This window comes from Haemorhous mexicanus, chromosome 1 (assembly GCF_027477595.1).
Source record: "Haemorhous mexicanus isolate bHaeMex1 chromosome 1, bHaeMex1.pri, whole genome shotgun sequence".
In the NCBI taxonomy this organism is placed as follows: domain Eukaryota; kingdom Metazoa; phylum Chordata; class Aves; order Passeriformes; family Fringillidae; genus Haemorhous; species Haemorhous mexicanus.
In genome coordinates this window covers 31,168,181-31,191,177 of record NC_082341.1, presented here as the reverse complement: position 1 = coordinate 31,191,177, position 22,997 = coordinate 31,168,181, and the positions used below count along the sequence as shown (strand labels likewise).

Below are 22,997 nucleotides of genomic sequence, written 5' to 3'. Positions count from 1 at the left end.
GAAGCCTCTGGCAAAGCAGAGATATGAGGAAAGGTTTAATTTTGCTGTAAATATTTCAGATAAGCTGTTTTGAGTTGTGTAGTTTTTTCACAATATTGTCTCTCATGAAAGCTGGGGGCAGCTGGACAGACCCTCTGCTGCTTGCATAGTCTGAGCTGTCTGGGCTTTTCAAGTGCAAGGAGTTTAATCGCTTTCTCAGGAGGTACAGTCAAAAGGCCTAGACATAAAACTAACAATGGTTCATCTACTGAAAAATTAAATAAATACATGTGAGTCACTGGCATCATGTGGGCAAGTGCCATATGTGAGTCAAGGGAGAATTTAAGAGTCTGATTAAGCTGAAAAGAGAAACTGCATCATCAAAGCTTGATGAGAGAGATTTGCAGGAGAAAAAGATAATTTTGTCTCTGTAAAATTGAACTAAAATGCAGACAGCAAATGGAATTTTGCCATGATTAATTTGAATTTTTTCCTGGATAATTTTCAAACTTCTTATCATAAAGCAATCTACAATGTATATAAGTATACAGTAATATAGATTTTATATATATATATATATATATATATATAACTATATAACCATTTAAGTATGCTCTCGCATATATTTGAAAAATTTCACCTTTCCTCTTTTCTATAAATGGGGCAGATTAGACATTTTCCTATTAGAAAAGCATATTCATAACTGTGTTTATTTGTTAAAAACAATTATGAATGATGGTGGTGGATGCAAACAAATTTATCAAAATCAAAATACATTATCACTGTCTGCATCTAAATTTATGTGTGTAAATAATTGCAGTGAGGCTCTAAGATATACCCTAAAAAAAAAAAAAAAAAAAAAAAAAAAAGAAAGAAAGAAAGATAGATGGAGAGAAAGAGAAAAAGAAAGAAAGCATTAAAACATGACACTGGAAGAGTCCCAAAAGAATTGTCATCAATTCATGGGAAAAGTCGTCCCAGATCTCAAAGTATGTGTGATATAGGAAATTGAAGAAAATAGTGTAAGTTTGTATTTGGAATCCTATTAATTCCAACTAAAATTACCTTACTGAATACTGAAAAGTAAACCAAATTACAGATATCTCTTCATATTGCTCTGGAATAAAAGTCACCCATTATAATTTTGTTTCCATATTCAGTGTTGCTGATATACATTTCATTTGTAGTGAACACATATAGGGGGTTTATAACCAAACCTATTTGTGCTGAATAAAGTGATAATTTTTGGTTGAGATTGAAGAAACACACACACTGCATTGTCAGGGATATGTTCATATGGGTAACAGATGTGAAAATAGGAACTCTACTTATCATTTTTAGTGTGATTTCATAAAAGGCATTATATGCAGATGTCAGAGACATCAACTATTTTGATTCCTGAAAATGTTAACTCCTTGTTTAAAATTTTCCACATGCCATCCAAGAGGGAAAAAATGCAGATTCTCCTAATTCAGTCATGGTTAAAATCTGGTTTGGGTTCTTCTGCAATGTGTATGCTTCCTTTCCATTTTTGCATATTCTGGATAAATATTTCCTGATTCCTGAATGTTCTTCCTTCACTCCAAAGCTTCTTGTACAGCTAATATCTAGATGAAGAAAACTTGGCCTTTTTTACTGCATAGACCCTTCCTCTTCCTCAAAGCACTTGTCTGCAAGACTGGGCTCCCTAGTGCCTATCTGGAGAGGCCTGGAGATCCCAGGTAAGGATCTCCAAGAGTTATTTGCAGGAGTGATAAACTAACCTAGCCATCTCTTTAAGAAAGATAAAACATTCTAATTTGAACTCCCTTCCCTGATGTAAATGTAGATGCATACTCTGACTAAAAACTGATACTCTTTTCAATTTATGGTAAGAAATAGGCACTTCTCTGATGTAGTCTGTTCAGGCAGACATTTGGAAAGAGAAGAGTCATGTTCTAGAGGACTTTAAAGGCAATCTGACTGATTGCTTCAGACCCAAACATGTGTGCAGTTAAGTGGTAAGTGCCCCACAGCCATGTCCTTCCCCCTTGTTGCCCTCTTGGTAGAATTACATGTGCATTCTCCATGAATGCTGCTCACAGTGGATCAAATATTGAGGATATCCTTTTCTCCTTGGGGCAAATTTGAACAATTATTTCCACAAAAATAGCCATATTCATATAGTCATTCTTTCAGATATCAAGGACCAAAACAAGAGGGACTATTCCAGTGGTGATTGACTGCAAGGTTATTTTGCTTTGGATAGCATAGGAGAGACAGGGCAGTAAAAACACATTCTGTTAATAAGGATTAGAAGGAAATGAGAATGTTACTCCTATGGAAAGAACAATGCAATGAAAAGTATATTGGTCAATTTAAACAAGTCCACAAAATCTATTTGTTGAGCAAACATGACTTTAAAACATCTTTCTGTGAAAGCATTCAGTAAAGACTGGCATCTTCAGGAGAAATACAGGAAGGCTCAGCAAGTTTTCTTTGGAGCTTGTGATACTGATGTCACTGAGCAGGCTGGGGATAACTCCAAATGATCTGTGAGCTTCCCTAAGGGGAAAAAAAAAATATTTCCAAATGGAAAGATACATTTCAGAAAATGGTTTCTGGACTTAACTGCTGATGAACCAGGTAGACAGTAAAATGCTAAAATGAGCTAATTGCTTGGGTTTCAGGTAGATGGGAATTGCCTGCACTCTGGATAACAAAGCACAGTACAGAGGCACATGAAAGCAATCCTGTGTAAGTGATTAATTTACTGAATGCAGTGACCAGTTTTCTGCTGAGAAATTTTTGTTGATTTTAGAAAGTAATCCTTTAGCTTTGCTATTGTTTTAATCACTTCCCCTCTCACCTCTGTGTTTTGCACCAGTTCACATGGTGCAGCATCTGTTGTGTGTGCTAGGCAAGGTGCTTGAGGAGGAAAAGCAGTCCAGGCAATTGGAACAGTCAGGGAGAGCCATAACCCTGGAAAATGTCAGGGTGATAGTCAGTGTGTGGTGAAGCTTATACATAGGGCAGCTGGAAGGTGATAAATGATAACAAGGCAACTGGATTCTGCTACCTTTGCATCTAAAACTACCAGTCATTTACAAGTACCAAAGGATCTGGACTAAACAAAATAAGCCCTTCAAGTGCATTTTGTAAGAAGAAACTACACAGATGCTGTTTGTGACCTTGTTGCCCAGCTGTTTTTCTTCTTTACTACGTTGACGATCTTAGAAACACGTTAATGTCTCAGACATGGAGAAGATGTGTTTTACAGAAGTCTGGTTTGTTTACATGCAGCAGCAGGGACACACAGAAAGAGCTAAAGCACAGGCTTTTATCCATTGTTTTGTCCAGTTTATTCACAGTTTGTGTATCATTCTAGTGATTGCCAGACCACATTCTTCTAATATTATGCAGATCCATTAAGAAACAGAAGAGTTTGGAAATACCTTGGAAAAGCTGCCATTGTATTTCCTGCTTCAGCAAGGCATAACCTCATCTCCAGATAAACTGTGATAATTTTTCTGCTCTCCATGGAATCACAGGTTGGTTTGGGTTGGAAGGGACATGGAAGATCATCCAGTCCAAACCTCCCCATCATGGGCAGGAACACCTTGCAGTGACCACTTTGTTCACAGCCCCATCTACCTTGGCCTTGAACACTTCCAGGGGTGGGGCATCCACCCTTCTCTGGGCAGCCCATGTCAGTGCTTCACCACTCCCATAGTAAAGAATTTCTTCCTAATATCTTCTCCTAGTCTACTTTCTCAGTTTAAAGCATTGGCCTACCCCTGCATGCCCTTGTAAAAAGTCCCTCTCCAGCTTTCTTCTTGGTGTCCCTTAGGTAAGCTGTTTCTTCTCCCTGGGCAGAGTGCCCATGGTTGCAGGCAGCAGATGAGCCCTAAAAGGGGGCTAAACTGGAGCATTGCTTTAACAAAACCACACTTATTAGACCAAAAAGAACCCCTTCTTCCCAGAAGAAACTCAGTTTGCCCCACACGTGGCAATGATGATGAGGTGGTATAGCATAGCCTTTGGGCCCTGGACAGGCCCCCTCCTTGCTGCTGCAAAAACTAACCCTATCCTGGCCAGGACCAGGACATGTTCATAATGACTTTTTTTTTTTTCTGAAATGTTTGCTCTGTGCTGCTTTATATTTCAGGTGTCAGAATTAAAAGTCTCCCCTAACTTTGCACAAGTGTTGGTGTTCTCCAAACGTGCCCATAATATGGTGGGTCACTGCTGGTGTCACTGGGGACTTCACCCCTAAGACAACTGCCACAAGGATTGGGGTGAAGGGAATGTATCGGCCTGTGCTTGTCAAGGAACACCAAAGGCCTCATTCATGACTAGAAGAGAAGCACTTAGCTCAGAAATTTGCTTAATGCCAGCACTGATCTAAGTCTTCTATGGAATTATTAAGATGTGACTTCCCAGAAAAGAGACTCCAGAGAAAGCATTCAGAAGGCTTTTTGAAGGAGAAATTGAGTGTTTACTTAGTGGAGCCAACAAATCCTCTGTCAAGGTTGATTCTTTTGATCTCTGTATCATATATAGGGCTTGGTGCTGAAATAGGTGCTTTTGATGTACCTTTCTCTCTTTATTTAGGTCTACTTTTAATCAGAGCATAGCCAGTTTGCAAGCTCTATGGGCAAACCCAGCCAGGAAGGTGACTTGAATGGTCTGAAATCAACTATCAGAGCACAGAATTTACTATTAGAGCCTAGAAGCTGAACATATTTATCTCTTTATATCTCATGGAGTCAGTAAAGTCACGCAGATCAATCTGAGTGCTAGTGGGCAGGCACAGCAGTGTCCAGGGCCCGGGTGTCTGCACTGATCCTGCACCAAGGAGAGGGTTCCTTTCATGGCACCTAGGGTGTTCTCTGCTCACGGTGGCCCCGAGGCAGAACAAAAGAACTGTCAAAGCAGTTTACACCTCCTCAGCCCCTTGGGCATCGATGCAGCATCCTCAGATCCCTGAGGATCAGGCTGGCTGTTACAGAGGCTGAGGTCTGGTAAGATCCTCAGAGTGGGGAGCTGTTTCCAACCTCCACTACTGGAAAGCTCCAGAAAAATTGAGACTGGTACTGGGAAAGGGAATTGGGCAAAAATTACCCACTGCTAAGAAAAGTAGTGGCTACTTCCCTTTTTTATTTTCAAAACTGAGAATCAAAATCTAGTGCTTGTACTTTTAACTGCAATGCAGAAACAAAGCAGGGAAAAGGGAATTAATTGGAGCCCACATTAGGTAATTGGAAATGTAATAAGGGCAGCAGTTCTGTAGCATGTGCCTATCACAAGAAAATTAAGAGATCACACAAGAGGGATTTTTACCCATTTTTACCTGAATGGGTAAAAATTCCTCTTGAAACAGTCTCTGAGAGCAACTGTGAGGGAGAGCAACTGTATTTATTTTGGCAAATCTGAGATCAGATTTTTTTGTGTGTGTTTTATTCCCTTTGCAGATCCTGATACTGGAAAATAATTGAAATGAGCAAAGGAGATGGTAAGTACTGTACGTTTGTCTGCTACAATCTGGAAATTATAAAGTACTGCAGGTTGCTCCAGGCTATAAATCCTAACCCAAAGTCACGTGCAAAGCCTTGGAAAATTGAAATGCTGCAATTTGGTTTAACCAGCCAAAAAACCCCAGCTGCTGAGTCACTCTGACTACACAGTACATATTCTTCAACAGTTAAAGGATGTATTGCAACACCCTGAGGAATATATCAGAGGAATAAAAAATTATTAAAGCACATGTATAAACAAGCTTTGCCAACACTTAAAAAAATCTTTTAAATTATTCATAGAATAATAAACTCATTTAGAATGGCAAAGACTCTTTAAATTATCAAGTCCAAAGGTTAACCTAACACTATCAGGTCCTCTACTAAACCATCACCCTAACTACTATGCCTATTAAAAAGAAAGGAACTTCTATTGAAAACAACTTTTCTTTTTTTCTTTACTTTAAAGAAAAGCTCTTTACTTGGCTGACAGGAATCCACTCCAATAGAAGCCATCCTAGCTCCCCACAAAACTTTAGAAATTATCTTGATGGATAAAAGAATGACTGAATTCGATTAGGTCAGCATTTGAAAAATACTAAACAAAACAATGGTATCTTTTATACAGTTTATTTTGAGATGGAAATGTTGTAACTTTTATAATTATTGTCTGAATTAGAGTATTGAATATCCAAGAAATGTGTGAAGCACAGTAATATGAGAAATGTGGCATAAAGTAGGGAAAAAAACCAAACCCATGCATCAAAATCTTTCTCTTTAATATAATTTTTTTGGAATCTCAATTTTCAGTGAGAATTGGTAATCATCTTTAACTAAAGAAGACTTTATGACTTCATCTGACTGGTGAAGAAACCCAAAGAGCAATCAGAAGCACCAGGTTTTTGTTTATCCACAATGCTTAACTGCTGTTATACTTTGTTATCACCTTGGTCTATGGCAGCTGCTGCGGGTCAGGGTTTGGTGAGACTACACCAGGTCTGACACCTTCCAGAGCATGTGACACACCAAACTGCTCAACACATTCAGTCCCTAGGACTCCTCTGTGACCCTTCTGTGACCCAGCACTGGGCATGCACTGCTCATCCCCATGGATGTGTAACACTGGATACAGCAACCAGGCTGCAACACAGCTCCTGCTCGGTCAGCACAGTAATCCTCTGTAGAGATTTTAATGTCCTCCCATAAAAAAAAATCAAAACAAAAAACCCTAAAAATTCAGTAAGTACTACTAATTAGAGACTTGTGCATTTACAAGGGCATAGTAGTGTCCTTCCTTGGCCAGCAGCTGGCTGTGGGTGCCCTGCTCGACCACCCTGCCATTCTGGATCACCACGATGATGTCGGCTGTCTGCACGGTGGACAGGCGATGAGCAATGACGATGCAGGTCCGACCTTGCCGGGCATTATCCAGAGCTTTCTGGACAATCTGTCCACAGAGAACACGACAATACTGTTAGCACCTGAAAAGCCTTCCCTTGTCCTAGGAACTACCTTTGATTTCTCACTTCTTATCGCCTGAATACAGGCCCCACAGATATACATGTCAGTGCACACAGGAGACCTTTACTCAACAGGATTTCTCGCTGTGGTCAGTGAGCCTGATCAAACAAATGTGAGACATGGAGAAGTGGGTTCTTGGGCGTCCAGCTTGGGTCAGAAGACAATTTCAGTATTTACCATCAAATACATCTGATAGGAAGACATCTGGCATGTATCTAATCAATGAGGAGTTTTATACTTAAAGTTTCATGTTTTTTCTACTTTTTATTCAGTAAATATAAACATCTTTCTAGTATAGTTCAATTCAAGCCTTTCAGGTGGAAAAGCTTCTGTGATACACCTGACTTGTTTCACAATTGAGCATTTGTAGCATGTTTGCTTTAATTTTATTCTACAGAGAGCAACCAGCTATGTACATAGGCATAAGTATTTCACATAATCATTATTCACCTTTTCACTTTCTGTGTCAAGAGCAGATGTAGCTTCATCCAGAAGCAGAACAGCAGGATTACGAACCAAAGCACGGGCAATTGCTATTCTTTGTTTTTGACCTCCAGAAAGTTGTGTCCCTTTCTCACCCACTCGTGTATTATATTTCTGGATGTTAAAAAAATAAAAAGATCACCAGTTAATACTCTGAGAAGGAAGATTAGAAAAATAAAATTTATTCACAGCTATAAGAGTTAAGCATTTTCATCTTGAAAGAAAGAATAGTGCAAGTGGTTTTAAGAAAGCTAAGGCTTTATAAACATTTCTAGTATAAGCAGTTGTATATAGAGCCACACATACTCATAGCCAGTCTGAAAATTTACTCTCTCAAAGGCTGGAATAAGTCTTGAATGGTACCAGAAGTGAGGCATCCATAGAGGGCATGCTCATAGGATTAACTAAAAATTTAATTCTTACTGACATATTCACAAAGAATTTGAAGTTGCATTGACTGTGAATTAAGAATCTCAAACATTATTAGTAGTAATGAAAATGAAATACTTTTCAGCATTATTGCCTCAATTTCCTGTACCCAGAACTACAGTGAAAACAAGCTATCAAAGCATTTTTCCTTGTTAGAACCAAATTCTTATCAGGCATGAAGGTCAAATGCCATGCCATTCAGTTTTAATTTACTGCCTCTTTGTATTTATTAAGAAAGATTTCCCTGTGCATATCCATTCAGTTAGAAATAGACTGCTTTCTTTTACTATTTTTTTTAGAAAAATAAAATATCTTAAATAAAAATAAAATTATCTAAAAGAAAATATCAAGAGTAACTTGAAGAGTTTCTTCTATCAAAGGAAAAATATATAAAAAATTGTTATGAGCACTTACTTATACATAGAACATCCTCTCATTTCCCTCTCCTCACCCCCCAAATATTCTGGGTTGAATACCACTGTAAGAATGAAAACATTGGCTTTTTTCTTTTTTACCAAACTAAGAAGGCCTTTAAGCTTGAAACACATTGACATTTAAAAACATAAAGGCTATTATATTAGGGAAAACAAAAGTGAGCACTACCTTGGTAACTCCATGTCATTCCAAGCATATGATCTCACTGTGAAGAGAACATCTGTCTCTTACCTCTGGCAGTTTTTCAATGAAGGCATGAATATTTGCTGCTTTAGCTGCTTCTTCAATTTCTTCCTGACTAACCACCCTACTGTTGTCTCCATATTGGATATTTTCAGCGATGCTGCAGTCAAACAAAATGGGCTCCTGTGACACCAAGCCCAGCCTGGACCTCAGCCATTGTAAGTGCAGAGACTTGGTGTCAAATCCATCTGCTAGCTAGAAAAAGCAACAGAAACATGATTCCAAGCTGGTTACTGAATTCATCCACGAACAGCTGCTGTAAACAGGAAACATGAATTCTAAGAGAAAGCTCATTATGTGTTATTTTACCTGACGTAATCAAGTAAATTTTTTGCATGCTAAATGGAAAAGAACCAGCAGAATAGACTAAATATTTTCCTGCATTAATTTTTAATTTTTTGTTGTTTTGCTTCCATTTGCTAGCAAGCAGAAAGAACATACAGGTAGCAGGTTCTTGTGGTCCTTCCAGCCCTACTGACCACAAGCAGCACCAGGAAGCTTATGGGAAAGCCTGCCCCTTGCTCCTTAAGAAGTTGAGCACAACAATAAATATATCCTCAGCAGCAGGCCTTTCGATCTTGCAACCTCCAAAGGAGGTTTCTTTCCACGTTTTATACCATTAACAAGGGTTGTATCAAAAAGCCCATTGGGACCTCCTGATGGTGACACAATAACATCCATGTGAGATTGTGGCTGTCTTATCTGAAGCTTGTATCTGTGTCCCTAAGGTGTTCACATCAGCAAGAAAACTTACACAATGACAAGCAAGATACATTAGTGTTATGCCCCTGTCTGAGCCTTGGGGAGGAAATGCAGTCAGGCCTGGTCATTCCTTTCCCAGGCAAGAACTGTGACCTGAGGATGCACACTGTGCCAGCATGGATGCCACTGCTGGTACATGTGGGCAAATGCACAGGGCAAGCAATGACAGGGGTTTGGGGGATGGTCTACAGATCCACTGGAGGCACAGCCTCCATAACTCACACCTCTAAAAAAAATGACATCTCAAAAGAGGGACAGCCAGGCTTGTCAAAAGCCTCTGAAACCTTGGCAGATAAAGAGTTCTGTAGATCTAATTACTATTAATAGCCACACAAATCTATTCTTACCACTTGTCCTTCCGCAGGGTCATAAAATCTCTCCAAGAGCTGAATGGATGTGCTTTTACCACAGCCGCTGCTTCCTACTAATGCCAGAGTCTGTCCTTTTTTAACTTTCACACTGAGTCCTTGCAAAACCTGAACTTCTGGCCTTGTTGGATATACAAAATGGACATTTCTGAATTCAATGTTGCCTTCAAAATGGCTCTGAAAAGCAGTAGAGAGTTCACATGCTCATATTAACATCTATTAGCCTTAGCTGTAACAATACTTGTTAAGACTTGATTATTAAAGTGAGAGAGCCAAGAAAGCTTGGGAAGGTGTTTTCAAAAGTGCTTTTGAAATTCTTTTAAATGACATGTTGGACTGATCATCCTATAACTAGCATATCACTAGTTATAGGATGATCTGTAAGCCACTACATCTTTCTGGAGAAGTTTTCTGCATCTCTTGTGTCTATTTTTCACTTGATCTTTAAAAATAGTATCACAGAAGCACAGAATAAGCTGAGGTGGAAGGGACTCTGCAGGATCAGACTCCAACTCCTGGCCCTGCACAACACCATCCCCAAGAATCACACCATGTGTCTGAGAGTGTTGCCCAAACAGTTCTTGAACTCTGTCAGGCTTGGTGCTGTGACAACTTCCTTGGGGAGGCTGTTCCAGGGCCCAACCACCCTCTTAAGAAAAGTAGAAAATATCAAGATTTTTCATTTCTAATACATTTAACTGAGATACTTCTACTTGTGATATAAATTGTATCATTTGCTCTCCTGATCTTACTCTGCAGGCAGCACAATTTGAACAAATGTAACACAAGGTCAAAATCAGAGATTAAGATAGCAGAGCTAAATTCTTCAGTCATTTATTCACAAGCACAAAGCACAAGCTGTGTTTAAAAAAGTAGTGATAGTTAATTAGACATCCTAGGCAGATTGATATCTGAGCGCAAGTGGAAGAAAGGGGGAACGTGCCAAGGCTGTCCTGTTCTTTGGGGTACGAGCCAGCCCCCTGTACCTGCCAGCAGCACCAATAACGCGGTGCTCTCACAGCAGGTAATAACCTAATTTGATGGACTTAAACATTTGCTTTGCTAAGTCATAGGCATTGCTGGCAGTTAAGTTCAGTCTACACTAAAAATGTTTTCACTTAGGTTTTATTTTTCTGGAGACCTTCTGCCAAGCCTTTCAACGTCTGTGTCAGAGAACCCTGGTTCAAGAAAATATGCAAGCATGCTCAGAACTTTAAAGGCTGAAAATCCTGCATATAAGCTTGAAGTTATGGAAAACTGGATTATGGCTCCCTGAGTAGGAGCTACTGTCTAATCCTACATGGGAAGTTAATTTTAAATTTAGATGAACCTGGATGTGCCATTGCAATCCTTCCAGAACATGTAAATTGAAAGCATTACATGCAGAAATTTGACGAGTGGTGAGGTCAGGCTCCTTAATGACAGTTTTGGTTTAGAAGCAAGGGTCCTTGGGGAATTTTTGAGTGCTTTCTGATTTTTACTTTTTATTGGTTTTTGCTTATTGTCTTTCCTCCCCCAACTTTATAGCAAACTAAATTATTCATTAAGCTTGCTTTGACTTTACAAGAGCATATTTTTAATTGTAAAAGTTTCCACAGATGGAATAGGATGGCTTTTGGCAAAGTGCCTTTCTGTAAAGGAACTAATCCCTCTTATTTACATAATAATTAGAAAAATGCATTAGTATTTTATTTCTCTTATAAACTCTTATAAAGACAACAAAACTTTTATTGGAAGTGACATTTTCAGTGCTTTCCTGAAGCCATTTACACTGTGAGTCAGTAGAATGAAAAGTATCTTTTTTTTTATCATTTAGAGAAAACTACCTTAAAGGCCATACACTTTTGTTTGAAACCCAGAAATAATATGGTGCTTTAAGTTCAGTCCCACTACTTATAGTGTCTGTCTTTTGACAGAACCATAGAATTGTTTGGATTGGTTGGGGCCTTAAAGTCCATCTAGTTTCAACCCCTCTGCCATGGGCAGGGACACCTTTCCCTGGACCAGATTGTTCAGAGATCCATCCCACCTGGCCTTTAACACCTCCAGGGATGGGATATCCACAACTTCTCTGGGCATCTCATTCCATCCTCACAGGAAAGAATTTTTTAGTATCTCATCTGAGTCTACTCTCTTTCAGTTTGAAGCCATTCCCCCTTGTCCCATCACTACATGCTTTTGTAACAAGTCCCTATCCATCTTTCTTGTAGGCTCCCTTCAGGTCAGAATTAGGACATCCTAATTCAGCATCCTTTTGTGGCACCCTAAGAAATAGACACCTGTGAATACAATTGCTGACAATAATTACTAATTTAGTTTGTTACAACATATTTTCCTGTGAAAAAAGAACACTCCTTCCAAAAAAATACACTCAAAATCCCAAAGAAACAGATCTCCAATATCCTGCCAAGCTCCCATGCAAAATGACACCAATCCTTACCAACTTTTCACCTTGTTCACTGTAACTGTCAATTACAGGTTTTCTCTTCAAAAGCTGAAAGATTCTTTGAGCTGACATTCGAGCTTTGCCATAGTCTGGTGCCAGGGAAGAAGACTGCCCAACATTTATAGCTGCAAATATGACAGAAGAGTAGACTCTAAAAAGCAAAGGACAGGTAGAACAATGCATAAAACATACCTTCAGAATAAAGCTTTTTAGCACCTTTAGGTTATGATATTTCTGGAGCTCCTCACACTCCACGATGTCATCCAGTACTAGGAAGGTCAGCTTGCTCCCATAGCTACTTTGTAGCTGGACAGCAGTACCATATCACTTTGCTTTTTAACACCCTCTGTCTGGAAGTGATGTCAAAGGGCAAAGGTTTCTCCAGAGTAGATGTGCTGAGCTTGCTGCTCACTTTTGCTGTTTCACTGCCCAAAGGAGAACCATTCCCCAAAACAGTCCTTATGCCCAAAGAAAACTTCCAACTCCACTGAATTCCTGGATTCCCATGCCCCATTACTTCTGCAATTTGATAAAATAATTTACATGCATTGAAATCGCTACACTGTGTACTAATTTTTATCTTTCTAATGTTTTATAAAGTATACTCACATAAATACATTTTCAAAGTTGGTCAGACAATTAGCAATGAGCCATGCTCCAAATCTGAAGACTGCTGCATTAATAAGGTACTCTGAAGATTGAGCTATTCCATAGGTAAACCCATAGAAAGGCGCTTTTCTCAGAGATTTTCTGACAAAAGAAGAGACTTTCTATAAATGATTTGTAAAAGAGAAACAACAGACACTGGCTGGGGGATAGCCAGACTTCTGGAATAATATCTTCAAGCAATCCAGCTCACCCCCAAACCCACAACAAATCAGCCCACAACACACACATTCACAAACAATCCTTTCCAGACCCTAAGAGAACCCCTGTCTTCAGGACATAGAACCACCCTCAGGACAGAAAGCAATGAAAATCTTGATCCTCATTTATATTAAGTTGAATCCCCTTCCTTTGCTTTTATAGCAGGACAGGTCACTAGAGCAGTTAGTTGAAATGAAATAAGTTAATAACTACCTCATATGACCCATTTTATTAAGAAAACAAGCAGGCTCAAGCCTGGCCTGAGAGCTGCCTGCGGGCTTCCAGCAGCTCATCCCATCTGAGAAGAGCATGAACACATTGCTGGGTATCCCCACTAGAATTCAGACTATGCCACTATTTCTCAATCTATCCCTCTGGAAGGGTTTCGTTTTGTGTAGCTAATTGAACACACACCAAATAAGAATCTGGTGAACTCTCTGTCCTCATTGTTTAGGATGCTCTCAGAGGAAGAGGAAATCTCCTTTCTAGTTTGAGCTGTAAATCAGACCTGTGACAGTCCAAGCAAGCATCCTGCTCAAATCTGGGCACTTAGCAGTTCACCAGACATTGAATTTTAACAGTATTTTGGCTGAGGACAGATTGTGCAATACATTATTTTCAATTCCTTCTTTTACATTAGAAGCAATTTATATTTTGGGCTATTTTATTTAAATAAAATGGAGCTAGAAACACCTGGCAACCGTAGTGATTCAATTGCATTTCAGTGGAGAAAAGTAAGTGGGATGTAGTGGATCAAACAAGGGAAATATATGAAGTTCTTTTCAAGGTTTCAAAGTCATGAGGGAAATAGAACTTGTTTATGTTCTAAAGAGTGAGGTGGAACTGTCAGTTCCTAAGTTAAGTAGCATCAATGCAGTACACTGACATGGAGTGAACATATATCCTATATTGTAGGCAAACAATATTCTGCAACACATATGCAGAGAATGCAGTTTCTAAAGTGTTTACTTAATAAAAGACAAATCCTGCAAATGTTTTTTTCGCTCTACACTTAAATAATGTATATTAAAATATAGAGACTATATAAATTCCAAAGCTGTACGAACAGCTATTGATATTCTTCCCAGTCTTTTGGGTATTGCCTAGGTTTCAAAAAAGGTATTTACAGTAAATCTGAAAGATTAAAGTACACTGTAAAGAAAAAAACCCACCTATATGTATTATTCAAACAAGCAACATATCTTTCATAAAATGCTTCTTCTTTGGTCAGTGAGGCTACAGTTCTTATGTTTTCAATGGATTCTGTTGAAATCTAAACAAAGAGATTAAACAAATAAGAGGTAATCTCTTATAACTGCAATCTGCAAGATGTCTTCTGAACACTTGATTTCTTCTCTAGCATTTATTATTTTAGACCAGAACATGCTTGTTTAAGAGTAAGGATGAAGGTGAAGAAAAGTCCTGAGGAATGAAATTATTCATCAGCAGTCTCTTTCCTAACCCATGGGTTGTGGCCCTCATGAATTAAACCCAATTTAATAAAATGGGGACAAGCACTAGCACTCTGGACACAGTTTCCTCTTTTTCATGGACTGCTTCTGTCTCCTGGAAGAGCATTACCAGGTGAGTGAAGGCAGTTCCCTGAAACTCTCGAGCACATTAATGGCTTGCCTTTATGACAGAATAGAAAGGTATCAACGTTGCAACACTTCTGGCTGCAGCAGAGCAGAGCAGAGCAACATTGCTCACACTAGACACCAGTGCTGGGACTGCTTCTGCTTCATCTGCCACCACCCAGAAGTCCACTATGGAGTCTTTCAAATGAATTTTTGAATTCTAATTTGCAGATGGTTTGTGTTATCAGTGTTTTGCTTCTCTTGAAGATATATAAATATTCCTCTCAACACTTTTCATTTATCTTGGACAATTGAGTCAGCTATAATATAACTACAATGTTGTCCTTAAAAGTGATCTCACACAGAACTCTGTAGTTAAAACCGAAGAACTTACTCTTCCAGCCTCTTCCAAAGCTTTTTGATCTTCTGCAGCATGACCAGACATAGAGCTGGTACTCACAGCATTTGCACCAACAATGAAGGGAATGCTGGCCAGGATAAGCAGAGTTAGCTGCCAGCCATATACAAATGAAATAATGATGGCAGTCACAAGGGTAAAGACAGTCATAGTCATCAGTGCAAGTCGGCTTCCAGTTGCCTAAGAAAACCCCAGAAACCCCCCAAATATATGTATTTAGATTTTTAATTTTTGTTGCCTAAATTACAACTTCAAATCGCTGTAATCAAGGACAAAGGTTTGGCTGGAAAATGAAACTATGTGCGATCACAGGTGTGGGCATTATGCACCAACTTCTGTAACCATTCCTAGAGATTCCTCACACCTGGCAGCATTCAGGCCTTCAAGAGGATTAATGTAGTCTAGAGAGTTGGACATGATAGTAGTTTAATGAAATGTATCTGGGACTTCACACTCTGCCCAAAGTAGAGAAAATTGTGACCGCTGTGACAGTAGGGCAAGTTGGCCGTTCGATGTCCAGCAGTAGGCAAGAGTGGCTTGTTTCTAACAGGAACCAACCACTGAGACCCTCCACACTAATAGTGGTGAAAAATATTCATCCTCAGCTTCTGACATTGCTGCACTTGAGGTTGTGTTCTTAGGGAAGAACTCTGAATCTGGCCACACTACAGAAATGTTTTATCTCAGTGGGATAATGAGTAGGAAAGACTAACTCCAGCTGAAGAATTTTCACCTCCTCCCAGCCTGTATAACCTTTTCACCAAAACTTTTTTAAAATGAGAGTTGATTAGCATCCAGCATCTGGGTGGGCTCTGATCTGCAGAAAGAACTTCTGCAAATAGTCCTGTGGAAATAGTTAATCTTCCAGACCTTGGCATGGTGGAAAAAACAAAAAATCTTGAGTGGGAAGCAGATATTCTTCTTTCTTTTGCCAAAGGGTTTCCTGCCCTGAAAAGACTTTGCTTGTTCAATAAATTTAAAATACTAACAATTTAACCAATGCCAAAGTGAATTGTTGCCATATGTTTTAGGGGTTGCACATAAAGATGGATTTGGAAACAGCATGAGGCATGGTACTGACTTACTGATGTCTGGTACTCCAGACATCCCAATAGCTCTGGAGATCCATCCATGCCTTAGCTGTTTTTTGTAGTTAGGGAACTGTGTGCACCCCTCCTTTTTACTGCCCTGACAGGGTGACAGACTTCATTGCCACTGAAGCAAACAAACTTTAAAAGATGAAGATTACTAAATTTTGTCAAAGACTATTTCATCCCTGCAAGTCCTCAATGAAGGAGGGCTGGAGAGAAAAAAAAACCTATGGAGACTGAAAAATGTAGGGATTGAAGGATTAGCGATGTACAAATACGAAGGGGGAAAAAATACACTAGTAAACCTTTCCCCACAAGTCCTGCAGTGATTTGCTTTTCCCCACAAAGAGACAGAAACAAACAGAAATGTTTGGCAGATTGTCAGGTTCTGCAGGTGAGGTGAGAAGCTGAAGGAAGAATTTGCCATATTCTCTCACCAGGGTCCAGTGGCCACCTCTCTTATACTGGCTTCTTGAGTAGTTCCCTTCCTTGGCCATTGCCCTCTGTGGCACTTTTTAATTATGCTAGTCTATTTCTTACTGTTTGTAAAGTACATTTTTTGGCAATGGGAAGAAGAATTCTCTTCCCTGAGGTAAGAGTTTGTATCCTCTGCAAATGCAACCTCTCTGTGGTATTCAGGTGACACTCATAAGACGGTGTAAAAACCTAGGGTCCAGTGACTGTGGTCCAAGCATATAAGCAGATTTCACTCTGCACAGTGAAATGGTCTACAGTTATTATATATTTAGCTTAAAGACTACCAGGTACATGAAAGGTACATGAACATCAGCAGGATTTTTGAAAGTTGTAAATTATCAGCTGAGCAACCATTTCCAATGTGTCTGTAGCATGCTGTGTAAAGGCATCTACCATGGATAGATTTCCTACTTTGTTTTCTGAAATAATCTTGGAATTCCTTGCCAATTGCAATTATTATTTTTAAGGAAAAAGATATTTGAAAAATACACATTAAAGAATCAACATACGCCTTTAACTTGGGAAGCATCTGTAGCAAGACGAGTTAGCAGAACACCAACAGCATTTTTCTGGTCATCATACCACCCAATCTCCTACAAGAAAAGATATTGATTTTTGTTTCAAAAAATTACATGAAAGTACAAAACAGGATGTCTAACTGAATATTCTCTCTGTGTAGTCAGAATTTCCAAGTAAATGAAAAGGAAAAGCTTAAAAAATATTATTCTCTCATGGAGATCTAATTGTTTGTAATCAAAGTGCTCTTGGCTATGATGTTTTCCTGAACATGCCTATTTAGAAACTTTTATTATAGCCCCCATTTATTTAGACGTTCCTTGGTCCTGAAGAGGTTAACTATTCTCTTACAAATTACCTATCCCATCAGCTACAGAATCAGAATATCCTGAATTGGAAGGGACCCGCAATGATTTGTACACACAGAAAGGAAAGAAAGTTTTTTTATTTGCAAAGGCTATGGTAGGGTTCTTTTTTCTTCCAATCACCAATCTACTGTCTTCTGGTCCCTTTCAGATGTTTCTACAAACACAAGGTTCTTGTCCACACCCATTTCTCTCTAGATATGAATTGCCTAATTCATACCTGCTGAAGTAATGCTCTGAAGGACAAAGAGCGCAGTCTCATTGTTAGGGTTTCCCCAGACTTCCCAAACATGAATCCCTGGGGGAGGAAAACCAGTCACATTTTCTCATCTGATGCTGTTTATAAATCTGTTTATAAATCTGCACAACAAAAGCAATCACACCAAGAAGCTCAACAAAAGCCATCACACCTACAACCCCCTGTGAATATATATGTCCTGGGAAAAGCATCATTCACATTCCTGAACCTGAAACTTGATTTTCTCACAGAAAGGAAGCAACATACCAAAGAAGGCATCTATATATTACGTACTTGTATCACAACCACTCAAGCAAAGGGAGATTAAACTTTTCTGGTCAATCTTGCACACACAGACTGCAATATTAATCAACCTGTCTAGTGATTGGCCTCCCTACCCTGACTGTGACCAGAAACATTCACTCCCAGCAGTCATACTGAAGGATTTTTATGATGTGGGCATCAGAGAGCACGCAGTGCTTTCTGCAAGCTTTAAGAGCACGGGAAATGATGGAATTTACTTGATGGTATGAAAAGCACTGTCTGCAATGGAAAGAGTGAGTCTGCTTTATACTTACTTTGGCAAGAGCCTATAGACTAGTCAGTGAGAAATATCAGTATTAACTTTGACTTTTAAGCCCAGACCTTCAACTTTGATTTCAATCATGTTGAATTAACATTTCCTTTGGTGGATTATTTAAACCAAGAGCAAACATAGACCCATGTCTTTAGTAAACATTAAATCTACGTATCTCAGGAAGACCCTGGCACTTGTGCATATTTTTGTAAGCTCTGATTGGTTTTCTACTTCTCAGATTGTGTTGATACAAGTTATACCTGCAGCCTGCTGGAGAGGTCAGAGCTTTTAAGATTTCAGTGTAGTGACACTTACTTGGATTATGTATGCTGCTAAGATAATCACTCCAAGTAAAAGAAATATTAAAGAAAACAACACAGTGTTTTTACTTCTTTTTTCTGGATCTCTTTCTTGAAAAGCCTATGAAAAGGAAAAAACCCACAAAAATGAGTACACAGACAAGCATCCATTACATAAGCCAGCCTTCACCTCAAGAAGCTTGTCTGTCTACTTCAATATCTTTTAGCAAGTATCCTGGATCCTAAAATGAGTCTGCAGTCAACTTTCTGTTGAGGACACAGAAGATAGTTCAAATTTCCATTTAACCTACATTGCACTCATTTTTTCTCCCAGATACATCAATGTTCCACCTTTCCTCCCCTAGTCAGATGCAGTTCCACCACTCTCTGCTTCTAAAGAGTCCCTTCAACGTTTTTCAGTGGATGTATTTATATGAGTTAATCATACTTGGGGACTTACATGGAAAGAAGTGAGTGTTTGACCATGAAGAAAACTCAGGACTGCAACTTCCAGTTGCAAAAAAACCCTCACCCAAACAAAATTAAAAAAAAAGCCAAAAAAACCACCAACCCCCCCCCCCCAAAAAAAAACAAACAAAACAAAACAAAGCAAAAAAACAAAACCAAAAAAAAGCCAAAAAAACTTACCCCAATGATTTTTCCAAATACAACAGCAAATGCAGGATGGACTGCACCTATGACAGCAGCAGCAATCACTCCCAGCAGTACATAGAACCACTCAGGTTTGTTCAGGGCCAAGATTTTTAAGTAAGGCACATCAGGGACATTTTCTTCCTACAGGAAAAAGTTGTAAGTTTTCTTTGGAAAGTTGGAGAACATAAAGTCCTCCAGACAGTGGGTGTTCATTAGGCCTTGAGCAGTGAACTGGTAAAATGCTGAAAGCCCTCTCTGTGCGCTCAGATCAAGCAAACATGCTGGAGATTTGCTGCTTTGCTGTTTCATGTCCTAGGACATCAACTGCACTGCAAAAATGTGTAGGCAAAAAACTTAACAAAAGGCTAAGTCATGAGGGGAGAGGGGCCAGGACAGTTCACTGAAGGTCAGATAGGACTGGTCACCATGAATGGCAACTAACATTTCAATCATTACGAGGAACTGAACGTCTCACAGTTCAGAGGACAGAAGAGACTCCTCCAGTTCAGCTAAATGCCAGCAGGCTGGCAATAGAACAATTGGGTAGAGAGGTCATTTTTCTCTTTGGCAAACTATATCCAATGAATCATTACCAAAGCCAGGAACAAGGCATTTGTTTGAGTCAGTTAGCCTGTTTGTGCTTTCAAGGCACAAAAAATGTTCTGTCTTTACCACTTTATTTCAATGCCTATGCCTCCAAAGGGATATTTCTGGAAAAGTAAATAATGAAAGCATCCTACATTAGGCAAAATATTAGTCAGGATTGTAAGCAAGTTGCTCTTGCTTCCTGGTTATTTTATCCTGTGTTTTAGATGCTGAATGAGGGTGGCTAAATCTCAACTATAAAAGTGGGCTGATTTTTTTCTGAAATAATTACAACTGCTGGATGCTTGACTTAATTTTTCTGAATGTGATGAATATTTTACTCTTGAGCATGAACACCCACTACTTCCTCTAAGGTCTTAAGCAGTAATAATATACAGCCAAAAAGTATCTTTTGAAGTAATATGATCTTTTATATGATAATGGGAATAGGTCCAGCTAGTTCTTGCTATTTGAAATATTCTTTAGCTGGAAGTTGTTTTTTAGAGAGGAGGAAAATCAACAGATAAAATCATACTAAGGATTTCATAAATATTTTAAATATTTATTACTGATGAGATCCTAACTTCCACAGACTTAGAAGAATTAATGGTTTTACTTTGGAATTTAAATTTTAGTTCTTCACTTCAAAGGTCTTGAAATCAGGTCAAAAACCCCCAAAACTAAACAAAAAACTCAAGCAACCTTAATATATCAAATCACTCTTCCAATATGTTTCATGAAAAAAGTACTACAAAATAGAAAACAATATCAAGTTTCTGTTGAGCTGCTCATCCTAAGTCTGCTCCAGAATGCACTAGAAATCTGCTCTTTTTGATGCTATGAGCAAGTTTTATTCAACTTTGATGAAATGAAATAACTTTTCTTCTTAAACCCAAACTTCCTACATGACTTTTATTGATGTATGTCAACATATGTCAACCAAGTTGTTTTATCTGTAAAAACCCTGCAAAACTGAAGCATATACTGAAACAGAAAGAGTAACATCTCTTTTAATGGAAATGCTCTTCAAAATGTCAGGGGTTCAATTATTTTTTTTTGCTTGACATAAATGTAGTATGATACCCCAAAGTGCCTTCAATCTGTGTACGCACACTCCAGGGATTATACTGTCCAGCAATATTTGCAACAGTAAGTACCAGGGAGTAAAGAATCTTGCAAATTAAATCCCACAACTAGCTTCAATTAGATAAATAAATAAATATCTGTACCACTGAAATAATTCTCTTAAATTGTACAAAGCAATGTGACAAAACAATAGCAATTTTTTTCAAGTTCCACATTAACTCAGTAGCGTTAAAATGAAGATCTTTGTTAAAGACAAATTATCCTCAGTCTGGTGAGTACTGACTGCAATAGCACCTGAGTAAGGGGTGCATAAAAGACAGCTATCTAAAAGCAATCCAAGTTACATGGTTTTTGTTTCTGCTCACATCTTATAATTAAAATTCTGAACTGAAGTTCTGATACCAACCTCCACCTCCTTTTGTTTCTTCTTTTTCCCAAAGGGATTTTTAGATGAACTCTTCTTGCTTTTATATTGGCTGGATCTTCTTCGCATGCTGCCTTTCCCTGGCATCACAGAAGTTTCAAAATGATTTTGAAGAGTCAGCTCTTCTACAGGATTTATGTTTTCCTCATATTCCTCAGCTCCTGCACCTTCACTATCTTCTGATGTGCCATCATCTTGAACATCACTGGTAAAACCCTAGTGAGAATTCAGGATATACATTTGCAAGGCATTTTGGCTAGAAAGAAAGACTTTTTTTCCCTCCTGAATACTTCTGTTTCAATTGTGTAACTGTAGATGTCTATAGGCCACATATATTCCAGTCTGCAATTGCAGACCAGTAGACTCTATGATTTTGTCCCCCTCTTCTCCTTTAAAGCCATCTATGGAATCCATCTGGAATCTAACACCTCTGTGGTTATGCCATGATTATGCAGTCTGTGCCATAAACTCACTTTTGTTTTTGTCATATTGGGTTGTGTAAATATGAAACACTTATGGGTAAAACCCCCAAGAATTCCAAGCCTGTGTCTGTGCCCAGACTAGAATAACTGTGCAGCTGCCAGCTGGATAACATGCAGGAACTAGAGAGAAAATAGCTCCACCAACCATTTGGCAATTTTGTGAAAAGGAGAAAGAAATTAAATAAATTTGCCCTTACCTGCTGCATTACAAGGGAATAGTAGACTCCTTTCTGCAGCATCAGTTCACTGTGTGTCCCTTGTTCAACCATGACACCTTTCTCAAACCCAGCAATAGTGTCAGCAGTCCTGATGGTAGACAGTCTGTGAGCAATCACAATGGTGGTACGTCCAGCCCGAGCCTACAGAAACACACAAAACCCAGTTACAGTTAAGATGGGCAAGAAAACAGCACAGAAATAAAGTTATTTTAGCCACCTGTAACATATAATAAGTAAAAATTTAAAAAATACTTTTCTTTCTTTTAAAAGCAAAGATTGTTATTTTTTTCCTGGCTTTGTGTCCTTGTTTAGCAGGCCAAGGACAGTTTCATTTGACTAATTTAGGTAGAGAAAGCCATGTGAATCTTTTAGACAGGCAACAAATATTAAAGATCATAATTAAAATTTATTTATTATTTGACTTTTGTAATATTTGGACTGTTTGAGCTAAAGTTGCTCATAAAGTGCTTCGAAGTGCATGTAAGCATGATGGGGAAATGCCGTAAGAATAGTTAGATCTTCCTGAAAACAAAGCTAGGACAACAAATATATAAGGAGCAGATATTTTTTTTGTCCCTGCAAATTTTTGGAAATACAACATCACCATAATTTCTTACAAGACTTAGCAGGAAAGCATAGAGGAGCAAACTTGCATCAAAAATGGATTTGAGCCACTCCCTTCTGAAACAAACTTATTTGACAATAATCCTACTGGGATTTGGCAGGAAGAGCTGCTGAAGTCTCATTTGGCAGGTTATGTGTCCCACCCCTCTCCAGCACTCTCACACAGACCAGAGGCACACGCAGCCCTCGTGCAGCAAATGAACACAGACCACCTTGTGACTGCTGGAGAGACTGGCTTCCCTCCACCCTGATGCCTGGAGCAGATGGCAGCTTGGCAGGAGGAGAGATCCAAGAGAACCTCATGCAACAAGTATGTTCTGTGAACCTGGAACCTGCTG

At 38.9% G+C, this 22,997-nt stretch overlaps 1 protein-coding gene across 1 annotated transcript in view; it reads right to left on the bottom strand.

Moving 5' to 3' along the window:
• Nucleotides 1-6,090: 6,090 nt before the first annotated feature.
• The window catches only part of ABCB5 (ATP binding cassette subfamily B member 5), a 35,165-nt gene continuing 18,258 nt past the window's right edge, over nt 6,091-22,997 (bottom strand). The window contains exons 16-29 of the mRNA XM_059844508.1: nt 22,015-22,176; nt 21,318-21,551; nt 19,235-19,381; nt 18,603-18,707; nt 17,693-17,770; nt 17,101-17,184; nt 15,000-15,203; nt 14,201-14,301; nt 12,771-12,911; nt 12,156-12,312; nt 9,695-9,892; nt 8,574-8,780; nt 7,446-7,592; nt 6,091-6,921 (exon numbers count right to left, since the gene is read on the bottom strand). Coding sequence (XP_059700491.1) covers nt 6,724-6,921; nt 7,446-7,592; nt 8,574-8,780; nt 9,695-9,892; nt 12,156-12,312; nt 12,771-12,911; nt 14,201-14,301; nt 15,000-15,203; nt 17,101-17,184; nt 17,693-17,770; nt 18,603-18,707; nt 19,235-19,381; nt 21,318-21,551; nt 22,015-22,176 — 2,163 coding nt within the window. The 3' untranslated portion in view covers nt 6,091-6,723. The remainder of the gene's footprint in view (nt 6,922-7,445; nt 7,593-8,573; nt 8,781-9,694; nt 9,893-12,155; nt 12,313-12,770; nt 12,912-14,200; nt 14,302-14,999; nt 15,204-17,100; nt 17,185-17,692; nt 17,771-18,602; nt 18,708-19,234; nt 19,382-21,317; nt 21,552-22,014; nt 22,177-22,997) is intronic.